The sequence below is a fragment of the Galeopterus variegatus genome, unplaced genomic scaffold, assembly GCF_000696425.1.
Source record: "Galeopterus variegatus unplaced genomic scaffold, G_variegatus-3.0.2 Scaffold283, whole genome shotgun sequence".
NCBI lineage: Eukaryota > Metazoa > Chordata > Mammalia > Dermoptera > Cynocephalidae > Galeopterus > Galeopterus variegatus.
This window is the reverse complement of record NW_007726394.1, coordinates 72,155-93,201: the sequence shown is the minus strand read 5'-3', so window position 1 is coordinate 93,201 and position 21,047 is coordinate 72,155. Positions and strand designations below refer to the sequence as shown.

Sequence of the window (21,047 nt, the reverse complement as noted above, 5' to 3'; positions counted from 1 at the left end):
TTAAGTGACAGAATTAGATGAACCATCACTGTGTGGTACTGAAGCTTGACCTTTCTCCAGGCCATTACTGTGCCTCTGAAGATGCCACTCTGAGGGCTGGAGACAACAGAAAAAACACTCAGGCTGAGAATTTTTCCATACCAAATACCCTATACCAGCAAGTCTGCCCTTTACACAGAAACCCCAACCTTGACAAGAGCAAAAAATACTATAATGTTCCCAGCTGAGCAGGCTTCCTGCTAGGAAGCAATGCTCACATGTACAAAAGGAGAAGGGTGTCACTAGGAATGCGACAAGAGATGACAAAATCTCAGTAAGGAGGGCAAAGAAGTTTCTTCTCTAGGTTGTCTGTTCTGAGCAGGCAGGACAGATACAAAACATCTCTGATACCTTTTCATTTCCTTGCCTGGATCCTCTCTCCTCCTCATACCTTAAATGCTGGTATCTGTGAGGGACTTGTCCTTCTACCCCCTTACTTTAAATCCTTTTCTTAGGCAATTTCAGTCATACCCATTGTTTTAACTCCCAAGAAAATGCTGGTGACTCCTAAATCCCTATCTCCTGCCAGAGTACTCCTTTGAGCTCCAGATCCACACATCCAACTGTTCACTCAAATCAGAAACTGAGTTGTCACCACTGGCATCTCCTTTTCCATCAATTCTTACATTTCACTGAGTACTCAACCTCCTCCTAATATTTTCCTAACCTATTTTTTTCCAATCCCAAAGATCACCTTTAGGAATCCCCAGAATCTTTAAGTGCATTGGAGGAGAGGAATATACCTTCTCATCAGATTCTCAAAGGGGTCCATCATCCCTAAAAAGTCAAGAAGCATTGCTAATCTCTCCCCTCCAATCCCTCTTCTATACTGTCAGAATGGTCCACCTAAAATGCAAATGTAATATTACCCTGCTTAAAATCCGTTAATGGCCTTCAGAATACAGTGTGAGCACCCTATAAGGTACTTCCTATGTATGAGTAACCTTCTTCCCTCTCCAGCCTTATTTGTTGGTGTTCTCCTCAAAACCATGGCAGATAATGCCACCTGCCATCACTACTATCCCCACCCCATGTCTCCGCATGCACTGTTCTCTCTGCCTCGAAGGTGCATCCTTTTTAGCCTGCCAGGCATCTTCAACTCATCCTTAAGAACCAATTCAAAGTCAGTTACCTTGTGACATTTCCCAGACACCAGCCTGCTCTCAGGTAGAGTCATCAGTACCTATATCAGCGCTGTCTACATCCTTTGTATTGCTACCTTTGCAATTATTACTCTATACTGTGATTCTTTGTTCACAGGCCTGTCTCTTTATTTGACTGGGATCACTGCTGAGGGGCTGGACGATGTACATTCATTTATATAATCCCAGCATCTAGCACAGTGCCTGACACTCAATAAATGCATACTGAATTATAAATAAATGAAACTAATAAACAATTACAACTGTAGAGCACTTTATAATTCACACATTTAATTTTTTTTTTTTTCCTTTTTGTCTTTTTTCGTGACCGGCAATGGATCACAACCCTCAGTGTTGCGCCCGTACCGGACTGGGACCGGCAACAGGATCGCAACCCTTGGTGTCGCGCCCGCACCTCGCTCAGCCAGTGAGCCACCGGTCTGTATGTGGGATCCGAACCCTCGGCGGGAGCGCCGCTGCGCTCCCAAGCGGCGCACTGTAGCAGTGCGCCACCGGGCCGGCCCCACACATTTAATATTTTACCTTTTGATTTTCTCACAACAATACTGATAAGGTAGACAAGGGATATATTACTGGGGGTTAGGGAGGTCTTGCCAAGGTCATAAACTACAATTCACCATTTTCCTTCAGTACTAAGTGCAGACCAAGGCCCACAATAATATCTATTAGAAATTTAGTGAACTTCATGGTCTTTGGCACCGCTTCTATGCTCCAACAGTGAAGAATTGTCCAAATTTCCTGAGCTTGTGACTTTCCTGTGAATTTGCCTGGATACACCCTGGGCAAGGGGCTTGCACCTCTTGTTCTACTCTACCTTTGTCACACATCCCCACAAGTCAGGTAACTTCCCATTAAAAAATTAATCCAATCCAAAGAAAAGAGGACCAAAAGATTCTTTTATTTCTGTCTACTTCATCAATGAGAATGACTCAGAGTTGGGTGCAGTGCCTTGCATACAGCAGGCTGTCAATGAACATTGGTTGAATGGGTAAAAGAATGAGGTATCCTTAAATGGAAAAAGGAAAGAAAAACATGATTAAAAAGGAGCTAAAGGCTTAGGCTAGTAGGGAGAGAAAAGATCCCTAAGGTGATTCTAAAGGATAGTAACTATTTAGTTTCTAAAGTCAGAAAGCAGAGCACACAAAATTGAAGAGCAGAGCACATACGAACAGATAGCCCCTGGAAAAAAGATGACCTGCCAGAAAACTGTTGCAGAGAAAGGAATTCTGGAATTTTTAAAAAAGGTGGAAAAAGATGTCTTGCAAACCCTGACAGTGAGTTTATCCTGACAAAATTCTAGAATGTATTTTTATTTTAATGGTTCTAAAACTTTTAGGTAATCACTGGGTACCAGTATGGGTTCCTGAAGAACAAGACATCAACATGCCAGAATAACCTGAACTCCTTTTTTTTTTTTTTTTTTTTTTTTTTCCGGTAAGGGGATTGCAACCCTTGGCTTGGTGTCGCCCGCACCGCGCTCAGCCAGTGAGTGCACCGGCCATCACTTATATAGGATCCGAACCCGTGGCGGGAGCGCTGCTGCGCAACCAAGCGCCGCACTCTCCCGAGTGCGCCACAGGGCCGGCCCCTGAACTCCTTTTGTTGAATGGGTTATTGGGCAAGAGAATAAGACAAATGCTAGCACATTTATATTTTAGCAAGAAATCAGAAAATCTCTTATAATTTTGTGAACAAAATAGAGGATAAAAAAGAATGAAGTTTGATGAATTTATAGCTATGAATGTTGAATAGTGCATCAAAACTGTCCTGATCATGTGCTCCAGGACTCTGTTTTATAAACATTTTAATCAAAGAAAATACATGATGGCAGAGATCTTGTCTATCTAACTAACTAGTGTCTAAAACAGTACTTGGTACGTACATATATGACCAGTAAATACTTTTGAATAAGTGAGTCCATAGAAAGCCTACTTATTAAATTTTCAAATCACACAAAATAAGAAGAGAAAGTTAATATTTTTATTTTTATTTCATGAGGGATATAATAGCTTTTTCCAATATTTTTGTTGTTTATCTATCTACTTACCTACCTAGAATGTAGGCTGGCTGGCATAAGAGTTAAAAAGAATTCAGAAGCTGACAAAAAAAAAGGAAAGAAAGAAAAGAAATTATGTAGAACAGGGTTGGCAAATTATAGCCCAGGGGCCAAATCCAGCCTGCTGCATATATCTGTAAGAAAAGTTTTACTGAAACACATCATATCCATGCCCTTCATTTGTGTACTGTCTGTGAGTGCTTCTGCACTACAATAGCCAATCTGAGTAGTCAGCCACAACCAAGACTGACTGGCCCATAAAACTTAAAATGATTACTGTCTGGCTCTTTCCAGAAAGTTTGCTGATCACTGATCTAGCATGTTGAATATGAGCACCAACCAGAGAGAACCATTAGAACACAAAGCTACAAAATTTGAATGCAGGCGGTGGAGACTGTTCTGACAGCAGAAGTTGGACTGGATGGCTCTGAGATTCTGTGAAATCATCAATGTTTACTGAGCCCTGCTAGAATCCTGAGAGCAGAGGAGAAGTCACTCAAAAGAATCCCCTCCCACCTACCTGGCTCTGTCTTCTCAGCAAATGCTCCTCTTTGCTTTTTGGTGAGAGCACCTGAACAGAAGAGAGAGCTGAGGGTTGCAATGCTATGTTTGCGTGAGAAGAGGACAGCACATAAGCTGAGTCCCCACGTGTCAGGCTGCAAAGTTTGGTACTCAAGAAATTCTCCTCTATTTGAAACATAAAGTGAACATAATTCCTCTGGCTCAGTGGGAACTCCAAGGAGGCACAGGTCATGGCCTGCACATGGAACTGTCAGCTGAGGAGGAGAGAAAAGACATATGGGCAGATGAGAGTTCAAATAACCATAGAAGAGGCCAAGATTTAGAGAACATTCAAAAGAGCAGCTGAGGGCAGGTTGCAATTATTGCCAAGGACAGGGAAGCCTTGGTGGATGATCTAGCCTCAGCAATGGAGCCTTGATAGAAAGACCAGGCATAGAGGGTAGAAAAGCAGGGGTTGGGCAACTTCGCCCTTCTTGGGAGCAGCAAAGCCCTCATACTCTTGGTCACTCCTCTTGTGCCACTGATTTGAGAAACCTCCTCTCTGAAGCAGAAATAACACCTTTGCTCTGGGCTACCACACATCCATGTCAGTCTGGCAGCCTCACTGATAGCTCTGAGGGCTGAACACATTGCTCCCCTTGGCTGAATCTCCCCCGGGGTCAATCTTCTGATCCTCCAGCAGTCAGCAAGGCTGTCTGTCCTTCTGGCATCATTTCCAACCCTGCTCAGCTGCCCTGCTGCTAGAAATGTCAGAAGAATCTGAGCCTCTGTGAACAATCCAAGACAAGGGGCAGGCAGTACAGACAGTTTAAACAAGCAAAAGCTCAAATGTGAAATATTCATTTCTATTTGCAGCCAAAGTAACCTGCTGCCTTAACCCCACTTTGCAAGAACTACTCACCAGAAGCAACACGAATTGTCTTGCCCAGGTACCCTCCAACAGACACGTGACACCACCTCTTTCTTCTGAAGTGCAAACAACCACCACACAACATCCCAGTGGAAGCACTGATAATGACCCTGCTTCACAAGCACAGACATCAAGGCACAGAGAAGGTCCACTGTTTGTCCTGGATCATATAGTAAGCTGAGGCCAGTCCCAGAGAAAGGATTGTATGTTACATATAGGAAAGGAAAAGAGACCTTGGAGGTTGAGGAAACCAGTGAGGCTGTTTTCTAGTTCTGTGGCAGGGACGGGGCAGGGTAAGTCTCCAGGAAGTAGAAGAGGAACAAATCCACATTCCATGCAGTTGCTTTAATTATTTTATTGAAACCTGCTCCATTGTCCACTCATCTGAGGCTCCATGGGCTGAGGCACTTTTAGGAGAACAGAGGTGAAATGAACCCCTCCTCCCCTCATTTAGGTCATGAAATCAGGCCTCTATTTCTTTCCCCAAGACTTCTGAAGTAACATAAACTATAGAGCCACAGGGACTGTGAAGAGCATCTGTTCCAAGTCCTTTGGGTTATCCATGAGTTCCCAGAGATAAGGGACTTGCAGGTTCTCACTGAATTGCTAGCAGAGCTGGCACAGAACAAGGCAGTGTGGAAGCCACAGGAGGGGAGCTCTCAGAGCAGCAGGGCAGCCCATGCTTACCTTCCAAAGAATGGATTCCCTGCTCCTTGGCGGTCTTATAAACACTACTGAAATCATCTCCAAGGTTTGGGTCAGCCCCAGCAGCAAGGAGGACCTGCACCACACTGGAAGAAATCAGAAGGACAGAAGTGTCAAAAGAAGGAGAGGCCCAGGAGGTAGAGACCCAGATCCAGAAGTGTGTTTGGGGACTGGGTCTGTCTCTGCCCATGTGAGTGATACAGTGGAAAGAACATGAACTCTGAGAGTACAAAATACAAATGTAAGAAAGCAGGCTTGGAAACTTATCAGCTGAGAAGCCTGGGAAAAGCCACTTAACAGCTTTCTAAAGCCCAGTTTCCACAACTATAAAATACAAATTGTTTATTCAGCAATTACTTATGAAATGCCTTCCAAGTTCTGGTCACTGTTCTAGGTGCTGAGGTCTTTGCTCTCAAGACAGTCTGCTGGAAAGGATAACAATTAAGCATAAAATTACAGCAAAGTGTGATAAAAGTTATGATGGGAGAAATACCATGCGCAGTAGGCGAACACGGGAGGGGATCAATAAAGGCCGCCAAGCAGAATGACAGCAACAAGGCAGAACAATAGGAATTTCAAGTGCTTCTCCCCCACTGAAGCATCAATTTTAACTATCCACATATGAAACTTCCTTCATAAGAGCTAAGGAAACCAGGTGAGAGATTTTAGCACCTGGACATAGCACAGAAATAAAGAAAAGACACACTGAAGAGGGTAGGAAGGACAGTTTTATATTACCCACATCAGCCCTCCCCCAACTCCAGGCAGTACAGTGTGGAGAGACATACCCTCCATGTGGGGGAAGGAGAAGGAAGTAAGCACTGGTCTTTGTCTTGGACTCAAAACCACGTCTGTCTCAGTAAAACCCAGTGGTGGGCAGGCCCCCCAGCCCCAGAATCCAGGCTGGTACTTGTGGACTGAACTTCCAGACCCCACCTAGGCTCCAGGTCTGCTAGGCAGACGTAGTCTCTGGGCCTGCTCCACAGCTAGGCCAACCTTAGTGACCCCAGACTCTGGGCTGGCTCCAGTGCCAGGCCAGCCCCCACAGACTTGGGGTCCAGGTCCACCCCGCAGACTCAATCTCCAGACCCAGGCTGGCCCCAGTGGCCTAGGGCTCTGGATGTCCCCAGCACTGGGTTAAGGGCAAAACTATTAAAAATAATAATAGCTACAATAATTAGTTAAGGGACACAAAAGAAAAAGATGTAAATTGTGACATCAAAAACACAAAATGGAGTGTGTATGTGGAATGAAAGTATAGTTTTTGTATGTGATCAAAGTTAGGTTATTCTCAGCTTAAAATAGCCTGTTATAACTATGAGATGTTTTATGTAAGCCTCATGGAAACCACAAAGCAAAAACCTATAGTAGATACACAAAAAACAAAAACTAAGAAATCAAAACATACCACTAAAGAAAATCACCTAATCACAAATGAAGACAGCAAGAGAGAAACAAAGAATCTACAAAACAACCAGAAAACAACAAATTGGCAGTAGTAAGTCCTTACCCCTCAGGAATTACCTTGAATGTAAATGGGTTAAATTCTCCAATCGAAAGACATAGAGTGACTGAATGGATTTAAAAAAAAAAAAAAAAGAAAAGAAAAGACCCAACTATATGCTGCCTGTAATAGAAACACTTCACCCGTAAGAACTCACATAGACTAAAAGTAAAGGGATGGAAAAAAGATATTCCATGCAAATGGAAACAAAAGGAAAGCAGGAGATAAAGCAGGAGATACTTAGATCAAATAGACACAGGTCAAAAACTGTAAAAGGAGATAAAGAAGGTCATTATATATGAAAAAGGGATCAATTCATCAAGAGGATATAACAATTGTAAATACAGAATATACTCATGTATGCCCCCAACATCAGAGCACCTAAACATATAAAACAACTATAACAGATGTGAAGAGAGAGGTAGACTGTAATACAATAACAATAGGCGACTTCAATTCCTCACTTTCAGTAACAGATAACCTAGAGAGAAAATCAATAAGGAAACATTTAAAGATGAACTAACACCATTGCTTCTCAAACTCTTCCAAAAAATTTAAGCAAAAATTCCAAACTCATTTTATGAGGCTAGCATTATCCTGCCATCAAAGTCAAACAAGAACACAACACGAAAAAAAAAAAAGGAAAAAAATTACAGGCCATTATCCCTGATGAACATAGATGCAAAAATCCTCAACAAAATACTAGTAAACTGAATTCAATAGCACATTAAAAAGATTATTCACCATGATCAAGTGGGATTTATCCCAGGGATACAAGAATGGTTCAACATATATAAATCTATAAATGTGATATACCACTTTAACAGAATAAAGGAAAAAACCCATATGGTCATCTGAACAGATGAAGGAAAAGCATTTGACAAAATTCAAAATCCTTTCACAATAAAAACTCTCAACAAATTAGGTATGGAAGGAATGTACCTCAACACAATAAAGTCCATAAATGACAAACCCACAGCTAACATCATACTAAGGTGAAAAGTTGAAAACTTTTCCTCTAAGATCAGGAACAAGACAAGGGTGCCCACTCTCACCACTTCTATTCAACAAAGTACTGGAAGTCCTAGCCAGAACAATTACGCAAGAGAAAGAAATAAAAGGTATCCAAATTGGAAAGAAAGAAGTTAACTGTCCCTGTTTTCAAACATTATGATCTAATATATAGAAAACCCTAAAGACTCCACAAAAAAACCCACAACCTGTTAGAACTCATAAAAAAATTTGATAAAGTTACAGGATTCAAAATCAATATACAAATATCAGCAGTATTTCAATACAGTAACAACCAACAATCTGAAAAAGAAATGAAGAAAATGATCCTACTTACATAGCTACAAATGAAAAACCAAAATTCTTAGGAACAAATTTAACCGAGGAAGTGAAAGATCCGTATGCTGAAAAGTATAAAACATTGATGAAATAAATTGAAGATAACACAAATAAGTGGAAATATCCAGTATTCATGGATTGGAACAATATATATTGTTAAAATGTCCACACTACGTAAAGTGATCTACAGATTCAATGCAATCTCTGTCAAAATTCTAATAACACTTTCCACAGAAACAGAAAAACAATCCTGAAATTTTCATGGAATCACAAAATACCCCAAAGAGCCAAAGCAATCTTGAGCAAAAAGAACGAAGCTGGAGGCATCACACTATCTGACTTCAAACTATACTACAAAGCTATAGTAATGAAAACAACATGTTACTGGCACAAAAGTAAACACAGAGACCAATGGAGCAGAAGAGAGAGCACAGAAATAAATCTATACAATTATGGTCAAGTGATTTTTTACAAAGACACCAAAAACACACAATGGGAAAAGGAAAGTCTCTTCAATAAATGGTGCTGGGAGGGGCCGGCCCGGTGGCGCACTGCTACAGTGCGCTGCTTGGGAGCACGGCGGCGCTCCCGCCGAGGGTTCAGATCCCACATACAGACCGGTTCCTGCTCACTGGCTGAGCGAGGTGCAGGCGCAACACCGAGGGTTGTGATCCCGTTGCCAGTCCCGGTCTGGTATGGGCGCGACACTGAGGGTTGCGATCCGTTGCCGGACACGAAAAAAGACAAAAAATAAAAAAAAATAAATGGTGCTGGGAAAACTGAGTGTCCACATGCAGAATGAAATTAGACCCTCATATTTCACACCATAAACAAAAATCAACTCAAAATGGATTAAAGACTTAAGCATGACATCTGAAACTATGAAACTACTAGAAGAAAACATAGGGAAAAAGCTCCATGACATTGGTTTGGGCAATGACTTTTTGAATATGTCCACAAAAGCAAAGGCAACGAAAGCAAAAACAGACAAATGGAATTACATCAAACTAAAAGGTTTCTGCAGAGCAAAGAAAACAATCAACAGAGTGAAAAGAAAACCCTATGAAATGGAAGAAAATATGAGTGTTTGCAAACCACACATCTCATAAGGGGTTAATATCCAAACTGTATAAGAAAGTCAAATAGCTCAATACAAAAAAAATAAATAACTTGATTAAAAAATGAGCAAAAGACCTGAATAGACATTTCTCAAAAGATGACATACAAATGGCCAACAGATATATGAAAAAATGCTCAACATCACTAATCATCAGGGAAATCCAAATTAAAACCATAATGAGATATCACCTCATACCTGTTAGAATGGCTGTTAACAAAAAGACAAAATATAACAAGTGTTAGTGAGGTTGTGGAGAAAAAGGGACCCTTGCACAGTGTGGGTGGGAATGTAAATTAGTAAGGCACTACGGAAAACAGTATGGAGATTCCTCCAAAAATTATAAATAAAACTACAATATGATCCAGTAATACCACTACTGTGTATATATCTTAAGGAAATAAAATCAGTATGTCGAAGAGATATCTGCACCCCCATGTTCACTACAGCACTATTCACAATAGCCGAGATATAGAATCAACCTAGTGTCCATCAACAGATGAATGGATAAAGAAATTATGGTATATATACACAATGGAATACTATTCCATCTTAAAAAAAGAAGGAAATCCTGTCATTTGTGGATGAACCTGGAGGACATTATGCTAAGTGAAATAAGCCTGGCACAGAAAGGCATAGATAGTAAGCTTTCAAATACATTATCTAATTATTGTAAATATTAAAAAGCCAAACTATAGGGGCCGGCCCGGTGGCGCACTGCTATAGTGCGCCGCTTGGGAAGTGCGGCGGCGCTCCCGCTGAGGGTTCGGATCCCACATACAGACCGGTTCCCGCTCACTGGCTGAGCGAGGCGCAGGAGCAGCACCGAGGGTTGCGATCCCGTTGCCGGTCCCGGTCCGGTACGGGGGCAACACTGAGGGTTGCGATCCGTTGCCGGACACGGAAAAAGACAAAAAAAAAAAAAAAAAAAAAAAAAAAAAAAAAAAAAAAAAAAGCCAAACTATAATTTCAGTTCCTCTTTTTTGTTAGTTTTTTAGTTTTTGTAACTAGTAGTGTTGATGGTTTTCCATATACCATCAGGTTTGAATATCATTGCCTTCAACAGGCACAGTATCTGGCTAAATTATTTGCTAAGTGGACAAATGATTTTCAATAACTTCAATGTATACAAACATATAGTCCTTGCAGGTAAGTTATAAAACTAGAATTCATCTCCCACATATCTGAGGTTCTTTTTTTTTTTTTTTTCCCTTTTTTTTGTCTTTTTTACTGACCGGTAATGGGATCGCAACCCTCGGTGTCGCGCCCGTACCGGGGACCGGCAACGGGATCGCAACCCTCGGTGTTGCGCCCGCACCGTGCTCAGCCAGTGAGCAGGAACCGGTCTCTACATGGGATCCGAACCCTCGGCGGGAGCGCTGCCGTGCTCCCAAGCGGCGCACTCTCCAGTGCGCCACCGGGCCGGCCCTATCTGAGGTTCGTTTACATCTGCTCTAATAAAGTTTGGTGAGTCTCCTGAATCTACTCACCTTACTGAAAAGGATTTTAAAAATTACCTTTCACAGATAATTTATCCAGAATATGGATTAAGATCTCAAAGAGAAATGAAATGAGAAGGGTCTCTAAACAGCTAAAATCCATGTTTAAAACTCATGATCTATTTCATACTAGAATCTGTCAGGTTCTTGCTTGGAGACTATTTACTTTTATAAAATAGTTCACACACAATTTGGATTATTCAAATAGTTTACACACAATTTGAGTTAAGACTGGCATCAGTCTTCCTGTTTCCCAGAAGGTTAAAAGCCAAGAAGGTACAAAAAGGCTGATATAGATAGGCAAATTAACTGAAGATAGCAAGAAACGATATCTGATAGGTTGTATAGCACAGAGGTTAAGAACACTGGCTGTAAAATCTGGAACAATCTGAGCATCAAAATGAATATGACAGTAATGGATTATAACCCATCATAATTATAATCATATTTATTGAGTACTGAGTAAAATAAAATGCCATGAGTCCACATTAAAATAAATTAATAAATAGGGGAGAAAGGAAAACTCTTCCTTATTATAGAATGACAACTAATAATTGTAAAAGGAATGATGAAACTAGAAAATCACCATTATGCAAGCTCTTATGGCTGTATTAATGCATGTAAAGTGCTTAGGACAGTACCTGACATATAATAACTACTCAACAGATGTTAGTTATTATTACTATGTACCTTACTCTGTGGTTGGGCTGTTGGGAAGTCAAGAGAAAAATAAACTAAGACACTTAAACGGGGAAGACAGCCTGGCATTTTATAATAAGCACAGAGAGACGTGGGTTCAAATCAAAGTTCCATCATTTACTGATTATGTGATCATGGACAAGTTACAATACCTCTGAACTTCCATTTCCTTACCAGAATAATGGAGATAATGATGCCTCCCTTGCAGGTTATGAGATAAGTATGTAAAACTCCATAGTTCCTGGCACATAAAAAAAGCTCCACAAATATAAGCTCTCTTCCCTTTGTCCATATAATCTTAGAAATAACAACATGAACCTGGGCTGTGGTGGGCACCAGATCTATACCTGACCACCCCCCAGGACACATGCCGGCACAGCTGTGTTAAGAATGCAGCTCTTCTATATTCTGCACAAGTTGATGTATTTTAAAGTCCAAGTGAGAATGGTTTGTCAATCTAAACTCAAAGGGACATAATTTGGTTAATCCTCAGCTGCTGTGTCCAATCACCATTCAATCACACCCCCTCTCATGGCAGACTGTCCCTCCAGGCAGCTAGTGTCACTAACTGTGCTACCTTGGCCTCTCCAGGTTCATCAGTATTGATTCCATCTGTCCAATTAGCAGGATACAGGACGTGTCCAAGCAACCATGTATGCTGCCCTCAGCCATGGAGGGCAGACAGTGGTCTAGCAGGATGGGGAGAAGAAAGTGACTGGGATTGGCCCTGAGGCTGCTAACCCAATCAAAAGAAATGGGCAATTCACTTCACAAACTTGGAGGCCAAAGAGGGTAAACATCCAAGACAGTGACTCATCCTGCAACCTCAGAAGATTCCCTTCACTTTTAATACAACTCAAAAGGCAGCAGCCCCTTTGTGGGGTATAGACAGGATTAAGGGAAGCAACACTGGTACCAAACACCTTGCTAGACGGCTGGTAGGCTTTTTGGCAAACAGCCATCACATACTTATAAAGCATCTAACCCAGAGCTCCAAAGGGGTCAGGCCCTTCTTGGAGAAGACAGCCTAGGTCAGGCAGATGGCTATATGAGTACAGTTTACCACTAGCTTTGATGATCAAAAGAACCTCACTGGAACTATGGGCTATAGCAGGCACAAAGAGGGTAGGGGGCTAGCCACATTAGAGAAAACTAAAGCGAGGTGGTAAGAGGTTTAGCAGTAGGCCAGGACCAGGGGGTGCCAAGAAGTTCACAGTCAAAATAGAACCAAGGGCCAGATACCAGGCAGCAGAGATTTATGAGGCAGAGAGTCAAAAGCCAGATCAGAGGTCAAGGGCTAGAGGGTAAGATAGAACAGTAGATTATAAACCAAGTAAGTATCTAGAAACCAAGTAATATACTGGTACCAGAAGTCAAGACAAGACAAAAGAAGTGGCATGCAGGAACTGCAGTGAGGAGACGTTGGAAATGTAATTTCTGCCTCTTTTGTTTTCTGCTGAGGCAGAAAAATCCCCAAACTCAGAACTGTATTTGGGAGAAGGTGAGTTACATGGGGAGATGATGAGTTAGCCCACCTTGCTGACAAGTGGAGTACAGGGCCAGCAATGAGAACAGAATCTGACGGCACAAAGCAGGCAGGCACTGCTATTGGAGGTGATTCAGCAAAGGACAACTGCAACCTCTCTTTTGTTCTGGCGCTAGCATACTGGCTGCTACGTTGTAGGTTTGGGTTTAGGTATTGTTGCCTTACATTTGAGTAGTTGGTACCAAATGGGCTATGATGGAGGGCTAGGCCTTCATGGTATTAATAGTTGGATTAAAGGAGGCAGAGTTCACCATTCCATTCAATTATGCTTTTCTATAACAAGAAACATCTCCACTCAAAGATACTACTCCACAGGCACTCACTGGGCAAAGGCTTGGGAATATCAGTAATTCTCAGTCAGCTCAGGATCTGGCCTCTAGTGTCTGTGGAAAGATACACCTAACAATGCCAGTATCAACCTCAAAGGCTAAAGATAATCTCCAGCCATCCTATTTGTCTTACTAATCTAGGCAAGCAGAGAGTGTCCATAGCACAAGAGGTGTGCTATATTGCGCCTCACTTCCCTATATTGACTCTCAGGTAGCTAACAGTTTGTAGGAGCATGCTGACTCAATTCAGGTTTTAATAGAAATGCTAGAATCAGGAAGTCCAGCAGAAAAATGAGGCAAGGATATGAAGAGTCAATTCCCTGAGGAGGAAACCAAAAGATTATTAAGTATAGAAAGAGATCCTCAAGCTCATTTGTTATTAGAGAAATGCAAATTAAAACAAGATACCACTTGAAATTCAACATATTGACAAAAGTTAGAAAGCAGAAAAAGTTGAAGTGTTGCTAAGGATGGGGATCTGGAACTCTTCATGCACTGTTGGGATACAGACTGGTGCAGCCATTCTGGAAGTGGATCTTGTGGTACCTGGTCAAATTAAACTACCTCCGTGCTTCCAAGTGTATATTTCCCAGAGAAACTCTCAGGCAGGCCCGTCAGAGGCAACACAGGAAACTGTCCATCACAGCATTCTGCAGCAGTGGGGAGTTGCAGACAATCAAGTGTCCATCACTTGGGGGATGGATGAGCTTTACATGTGGTAGCTATACACTCTGAAACATGATGCAGCAGTTAGAAACAACAAGCTGGGTATACGTACAGCAACACAGATGGATGTTTAAAAAAAAGGGTTGATACTCTTTCCCCTTCTATTTACACATTAATTGAACCTATTTGTTCCAAAAATTTATTCTTTCCAGGGAGTTCTTAATTACAGAACTTCTAATTCCTATCTAATCTAGTGATATTGGGGGCTGAAGAATTAAAGTCCCAATGAAAATAATGTACACCAAAGGCCATCAAACATGCCATTCCACCTGCTGTTCCCTGCTTCAACTAGTTAGTGCTCATCTTCCTTCAGAGCTCCTCGGTGACACTGTCCCCAACTCAACTGAGCCTTCTCTGACTCCCAGCCTGGGTCCAAGCCCTTCCTCTTTGTCTGCATGGCACCCAGTAGTCACCCCCATGGTAGGTGACCTTCATCATATTGTTATCATGATTGCCTGTTTTATTTGCCTTTCCCACCAGACTATGGGGCAAGGACAATGTCTCAATCTTATTTCCCAGCTCCTTGCCCAGTGCCTGGATCATAGCAAGTGGTCAATAGATGTTTTCTGAATGAGTGTATGAATAAATAAGTGAAAGATGAATAAATGAAATCATTATTTTATTTGATGGGAAATGGGAGCGAGAGGTGGAAAGCAACAGTCTCTGCCCAGCCTTCTCCCACCTGAAGGTCCAAACTAGGCTGCACGTAGTTTAGCTGTGGAAAACCTCCATCTTCCTCTCATGAGCACCAGGCCCTTCCTGGGCTACAGGAAATTCCCAGACAAAGCTAAAGAAATGAACAAGAGGGTGGTCCCTAAATGGCAGCTCCTGGGATTCATGGAATTCCCTGTGGAGCCACAGCCAAATTAATTTGCTGATCAGGCTGTAATTAGATTAGAAGTGGGAGCACATGTAGAAGGTTGGCTTTTGCATTTAGGGCAGTGGGGAGTCACAATGCACGTGAGGGCAGTTACATCGATTGAAGTAAGGCTATCTGCTCTCAGTGGCTGGAGGGGCTCGGGTCCTCACATTGTTTAGGGAAGAGTGAGGAAACCTGTAGTATGAGCTAGGCCAGGCGCATGTCAAAGATGGCTGGCGAGCAGCTGGAGTTGGTGAAGCAAGAAGGGCAGTGATCCCAGCTCCAGGTTATCCCCACACAATGTTGAGCTTCAGAAGAAGCTCCTTTGACTCCGCCTCCTCCTCACCCCCACATCTAAAGCATAGGGTCACTGTGATGAGTATCACAGGTCCCAAGAAGAAGACAAAGAATGACCTATTCTCAACCCAGTGTACACCTTGATGAGAGGGGAAGCAAAGAGGTCACGGTTCAGGAGGTTTGCTGGAAAATCAAATGAGCTGTGGTTCATTCAGTAACCTGGTCTATTGGCTGGTCAAAAAAGCCAGGTGGCCTGACCAAAGGTGCTAGCATGTGTTAAATCTAAGGTTCTATGGCATGGGGGCATGAGCTGGGGTTCGAGATGGCAGGGAGAACAGTTTTCTTTTCAAAGCCATCTTCCGGGGCCGGCCCGTGGCTCACTCGGTAGAGTGCGGTGCTGATAACACCAAGGCCACGGGTTCGGATCCTATATAGGGATGGCCGGTTTGCTCACTGGCTGAGCGTGGTGCTGACAACACCAAGCCAAGGGTTGAGATAGCGTGGTGCTGACAACACCAAGCCAAGGGTTGAGATAGCGTGGTGCTGACAACACCAAGCCAAGGGTTGAGATAGCGTGGTGCTGACAACACCAAGCCAAGGGTTGAGATCCCCTTACCGGTCATCTTTTTTAAAAAAAAAAAAAAAAAAAAAAAGCCATCTTCCTTAGGAAGTGAATTAAAAGTTAGGTAATAAGTTAGGTACCTATGCAAAAAATGTGTCCCAATTCCCTCAAATGAGGATGACAATCTTTTGTTTACTTACCTCAATGGGTAAAGATCAATAATCATAATAAAGTTGCCAGTGTGGTAGGCACTTTACATTCACTATTTCAGATCCTTATAACAACCTGCAATGAGGTGCCAGTCTCATTTTATAAATGAGTAAACTGAGGCTCAGCAAGATAACATGAATTATTAAGTACACAGATTAAATAAACACAGGAACCAAGATTCAAATCCAGCTCTGTCCGGGTCCAAAACTGGTGCACATTCCCCTAAACCACACTGACTGTCACCCACCTGACCATCCATTAATCTGTCTAACCATCCCATAGTTACTGAGTCCCTACTATGTACCAGGACCAGTGATGTTTTCAAATAATAGTTAAAGCAAGTGGGTCACAGCAGCTTGCTGGGATAAAAGGGAGTCTGACTGAGATAGAGAAGGGTCAAAAGGTAGGCCCAGAGAGAGGTGACATAATTAGGGGCAAGGCTCAAGGAAGGCATGGAATATTAAGCAGAGAGCTAAGGAATCAAGGTCACCCATAAAAGGGTTTCCAGGACAATCCCAATCTCACATCCTCAACCTAGTTCTAAATACACTTCCATGTCTTTCAATCTAGGGTTCATGACATAGTCACAAAACCTACGGGCGAACATGGTCAGGCCCTGGTAGTGAGGGCTTGTTATTGCACTATGAGCCATGACTAGGCTTCCTCTAGTCAAATGATCTGTAAGAGTATGTTGGGGCTGGTATATCTCTTACATATTGGGTGAAAATAACAACAATAAGAAAACCAGTAATATTAGTAACAGCAGTAGACAGCTACTGCATACTATGTGTACTTAGTGCACAGCATCATGCAGTTTTACATGCATTCTAATCTTCACAACCACCTTATGCTGAAGTAGGTGCTATTATTATACCTATTTTGCAGATGAGGAAGCTGAGAGTTAGTAAGAGGTAGAGCTTGGTTTTAAACTCAGGCAGTTTCATTCCAGGGCCTCTGTCCTTCACTACCATGTTATACACAGCTAGACTGTGCTCCCCCCTAAGCAGGGACTGTACCTTGACCATCTCTGTTTCCTCACATACAGGGCTTATATGGGGCAGTAAACACTTGTTGAATTAATTCGCAAAATTTGTTGAATTAATTCACAAGGCCAGAAGGGGCCTTGATGTTGCACTATAGACTCACACATTGAGTTTTTAGTCAGCTCTTAGGCTTTAATGAGTATTGCGAGGTATTGAACCTTGAATTTTACAGTTGGTTTTTGGTTTTAATGGTTGACTTACACATTCATCCCTATTAATTTTTATCAACACAGATTTAGCTATTGCTCTATCTAGCTCATTCAGTTCTTTTTTTTATGTCCCCAATTCTTTCGCCCAACATATTAGTACCTCTTCCAGCTTCATTTAATCTGCCAATTTGGTTGGCACTTATCAATGACCTCAATGAAATCAGTGATATAACTACCGATTGGGGCAGAGCCTTGTGGCTCACCACTTGAGTTTGCTCTCCAGTCTGATGTACACTCATATATAAACAACGAAGCAGGTCACTCACCAGTTATTAGTGTGACTGTACTATTTTCCACGTATTTTATTCATGTGGGTGTCATGAGAGACAGCCAAATACCTTGCTGAAACTCAGACACACCCACCATTATCTACTGCAGACCCCTGACCCACCAGCCGGGCAGCCCTATTAAAATAAGCAGCTTTGTGGCATAGCTGCTTTTAAAGAAGGTGTTTTTAAAGAAGAGGTGCAGGACTGGACCATATCATTCTCTAGAAATGGAACACCCTTTCACAAGCAGCTGAACTGATAAGCACTGAATAGTCTCCTGTCCCCAACTGACATTCTTCATGAAGATAGCATTGAACACAGAACCCTAAGATGGGATATAGCACTGAGCGGGGGGAGGGTACCCCGAGACTGTCATGTTAGGCAAATGAGTTGGCACTGCATTCCAGGGAGCAGTGTTTTGGGTTGTCTGAGGTCAAGACATTCATCTGCCAAACTAGAAACGGGTGCATGCTGGAATTGGAATATCATTACCATGAAACAGGATTATCTTGAGCAACGATTCCAAATGGGATTAGAAATGACTCTTTGTTACTCAGAGATAATCGGCCATAGCAGCAGCGGTGGGAGAAATGTCAAGCCCAGCACACTTTTCTCGGGGCATGGTGCTGGCATTCCAGGAGCCTGGCCAGCACCCTCACCCATCCTTCCTTGCTGGGAAACACAAGGCACTGTCCTGCATGGGGCAGGTGGCCACCTGGGACGAAAGCTGGCCCCACATCAAGGCACCATGCTCAAGAGTCCCATGTTCTAGGCCCAGCTTCCTAGATAAAAAGGATTGGAAAAAGAATTCTCAAAGCCCTACTGCTTTTGAGTCACCTATGAGATACTGATGAGAGACAGGTAACACCACCACCTTAATCAAAGGTTGGCTTGCCTGTGGGGCATTCATTAACCTTCTCCTGGGGTGACCCACAGCCAACAGCAGCAGTACCAGTAATAATAATAATGAAGGCACTACTACTACTACTACTATGCTACTATTAACTAAAGTAGTAAACCCTTACCAAGTGCTTACTATATGGCAGGTGCTGTTTTAAATACTTTACATATATTTACACATTTAAACCTCAAAACAGCCTTTTGAGGTAGATCCAATTATCCCCATTTTATGGCTGAGGAAATAATCATAGAAAAGTGAAGGAACCTGCCAAGGTATGTAACTAGAAAGAGGCAAATCTTGGACTTGAACACAGCTAGTCTTGAACACAGCTCTAGAGCCCACAATTGTTCCATATGCTAGACTAGACATAGCCAGAGAGGATCATGGTCTGTGCTAGTTGAGGTCTTTCACTCACACTCTCTGGTCCCCAGACCCTGCCAATTCCTCCTACTAGTTCTGGCACATCCTTACTTTCTCACCTCTGTGAGCCTATGCTCACAATGGTCCTTCTTCCATAAGCGCTGTCCCTCTACTCCCCTCCTTTACCAATCAAATCCTGTCCATTTTTCAAGGCCCAACTCCTCAAAAAGGGCTTCCTTTCCTGATGTCATCTTTACACAGCATGATCTCCCCCGCAGCACTCTCTGTGGTCTTCTCTGTGGTGCTGACTGACCACACTCTGCTTCATCCTGCAGTCAAAGCGGGACTGGTTTTATCCCTTTTCTGACTGTCAGTATTTTGAGGACAAGGAGTGGTTTGTTTGTGTTTAGAGTTCTCAAAATCATCTGGCACATAGTGGGTTATCAAGAATCCTGACTGAACTGACTTGACTCCCAGTCCTAACATTCACTGGTCCATCCCAGGGCCTTGCTTCTTGCCCCTTCCTTGCATAGGCAGTGTATTACAGTGGAAAGAAGAACAAGGGTTTGGGGTTCAGAGAGCTACTTCTTTCACTAACTGGACAAGCTTGGGCATCTCTGAGCTTCATTTTCAATATCTATAAAATAAGGATAAAAATCCTTCCTTTTCAAGATTGCCCTGAGGATTAGAGCCAAAGTGGGAAGTGCTTAATATGGGCCTACCACATAGAAGGCATCTGATCAATGATAGCCATCACCATCATCACTACAGTCAGATCAGACAGCACAAAACCTAGGCTCCTTGGGCAGAAGGAAGCACCACTCTGCAGCATGAAGCCAGGCCAAGAGTAGGCTGGGGACCCTGGGAAGAGACTCTATGCCTCTGAGGCAGGATAGGCCTCCATGTGGTCTGACTCCCAAAGGACCCACATTCAAGGACAGGTACAGGGGTGCTCTACCTGCTCTGCCTCTGGAGAGTCAGCAAGGAAGGAGAGCTTCTCACGGAGGCTGCCAGTGACCTAGCTGTGAGAGCAGCATCGGCTCGTTGCTCTAAGAACACCTGTGGATCTGTCATAGCCCACAAAGGCCTGTAAAATCTCTCCTGTAGGACAGCCATTTGGCTTAATCTGTTGGTTTCTAAAAGATAGGGTTTAATGCTCCCCCCCTGCCCCACAAGTAAGGTGTAAGGAAAACAAGCAAATGCTAAAAATAAATGACTACTGTGAGAAGGAATTAAATAGTCTTCAGCCAAGGATGGCAACATTTTAAAATTAACAAAGCCCAGGTACCACATCCAGGAAGGACTTGGCAAATGCGTGTTATCCACTCATTAGCTCAGTTCCTCAGGGACGCTGGCCAAGCAGGGAAGGCAGTGCCGGGAACCAGTACTTCCGATGCTGATGAAATGCACTCCAGGAGAGAGAAAAGGCAGGAGGAGGGAGGGAGACTCCTGTGGGGAATTTCAAACAGTTGTGCTGGTGCCTCATGCTCTGCCTTGAGGTTCTCACCTTCTCTGAGGCAGTGGCTTGCAAAAATGGCCACCAAGCCCAAGCAGACTCAAATCTGAATCTCCCCACTCCACCCTCTTCTTTCAGGATCTTTAGTTCTTGAAGCACACAATGGCCTCATTATATAGCTGGTCTCCCTGCATGGCAGTCCAGGGATAAGGAGCCCAAGAATGGTGTGGGAGAAGCAAACTCCCAGCCTTGTACCCCAAACTTTCTCCTTGCTAGAATAAAGAATCATATATGTACTTTGTGAATTTATATAAGCCCACTGTATACCACTTGTAAAGTGAATTTATCACTATTCATCAGTAATTATACTTCAAGACATCACTGATGGTGTAAATTCACAAATCTTCCTTCTCTACAAATAACCAGAATACATAGTACTCTAAGTGAGATACCATCAACAATAAGAATTCAAAACATTCCAGGTGACCATTAACAATATGAATTAATTTGACACTACAAACACAAATTCTCAGTATGCCACTGGTCACAATTAATAATGGAAATTGGAGAGGGATGACAGCTTTTTAAAAAGTCTGTTTATTGAAGTATCATTTACACATAGTAGAATTCATCCTTTTCAAGATGTATAATTTGATGAGTTTTGATAATTGTATACAATCATGTAACCACCACCATAATCAAGATATAGAATATTT

The 21,047-nt window shown here is 42.6% G+C and overlaps 1 protein-coding gene across 1 annotated transcript in view; it reads right to left on the bottom strand.

The window, feature by feature from the left end:
• CLPB (ClpB caseinolytic peptidase B homolog (E. coli)) overlaps window positions 1–21,047 on the bottom strand; it is a 139,302-nt gene that overhangs the window by 81,419 nt on the left and 36,836 nt on the right. The window contains exon 4 of the mRNA XM_008566961.1: window positions 5,378–5,481. Coding sequence (XP_008565183.1) covers window positions 5,378–5,481 — 104 coding nt within the window. The remainder of the gene's footprint in view (window positions 1–5,377; window positions 5,482–21,047) is intronic.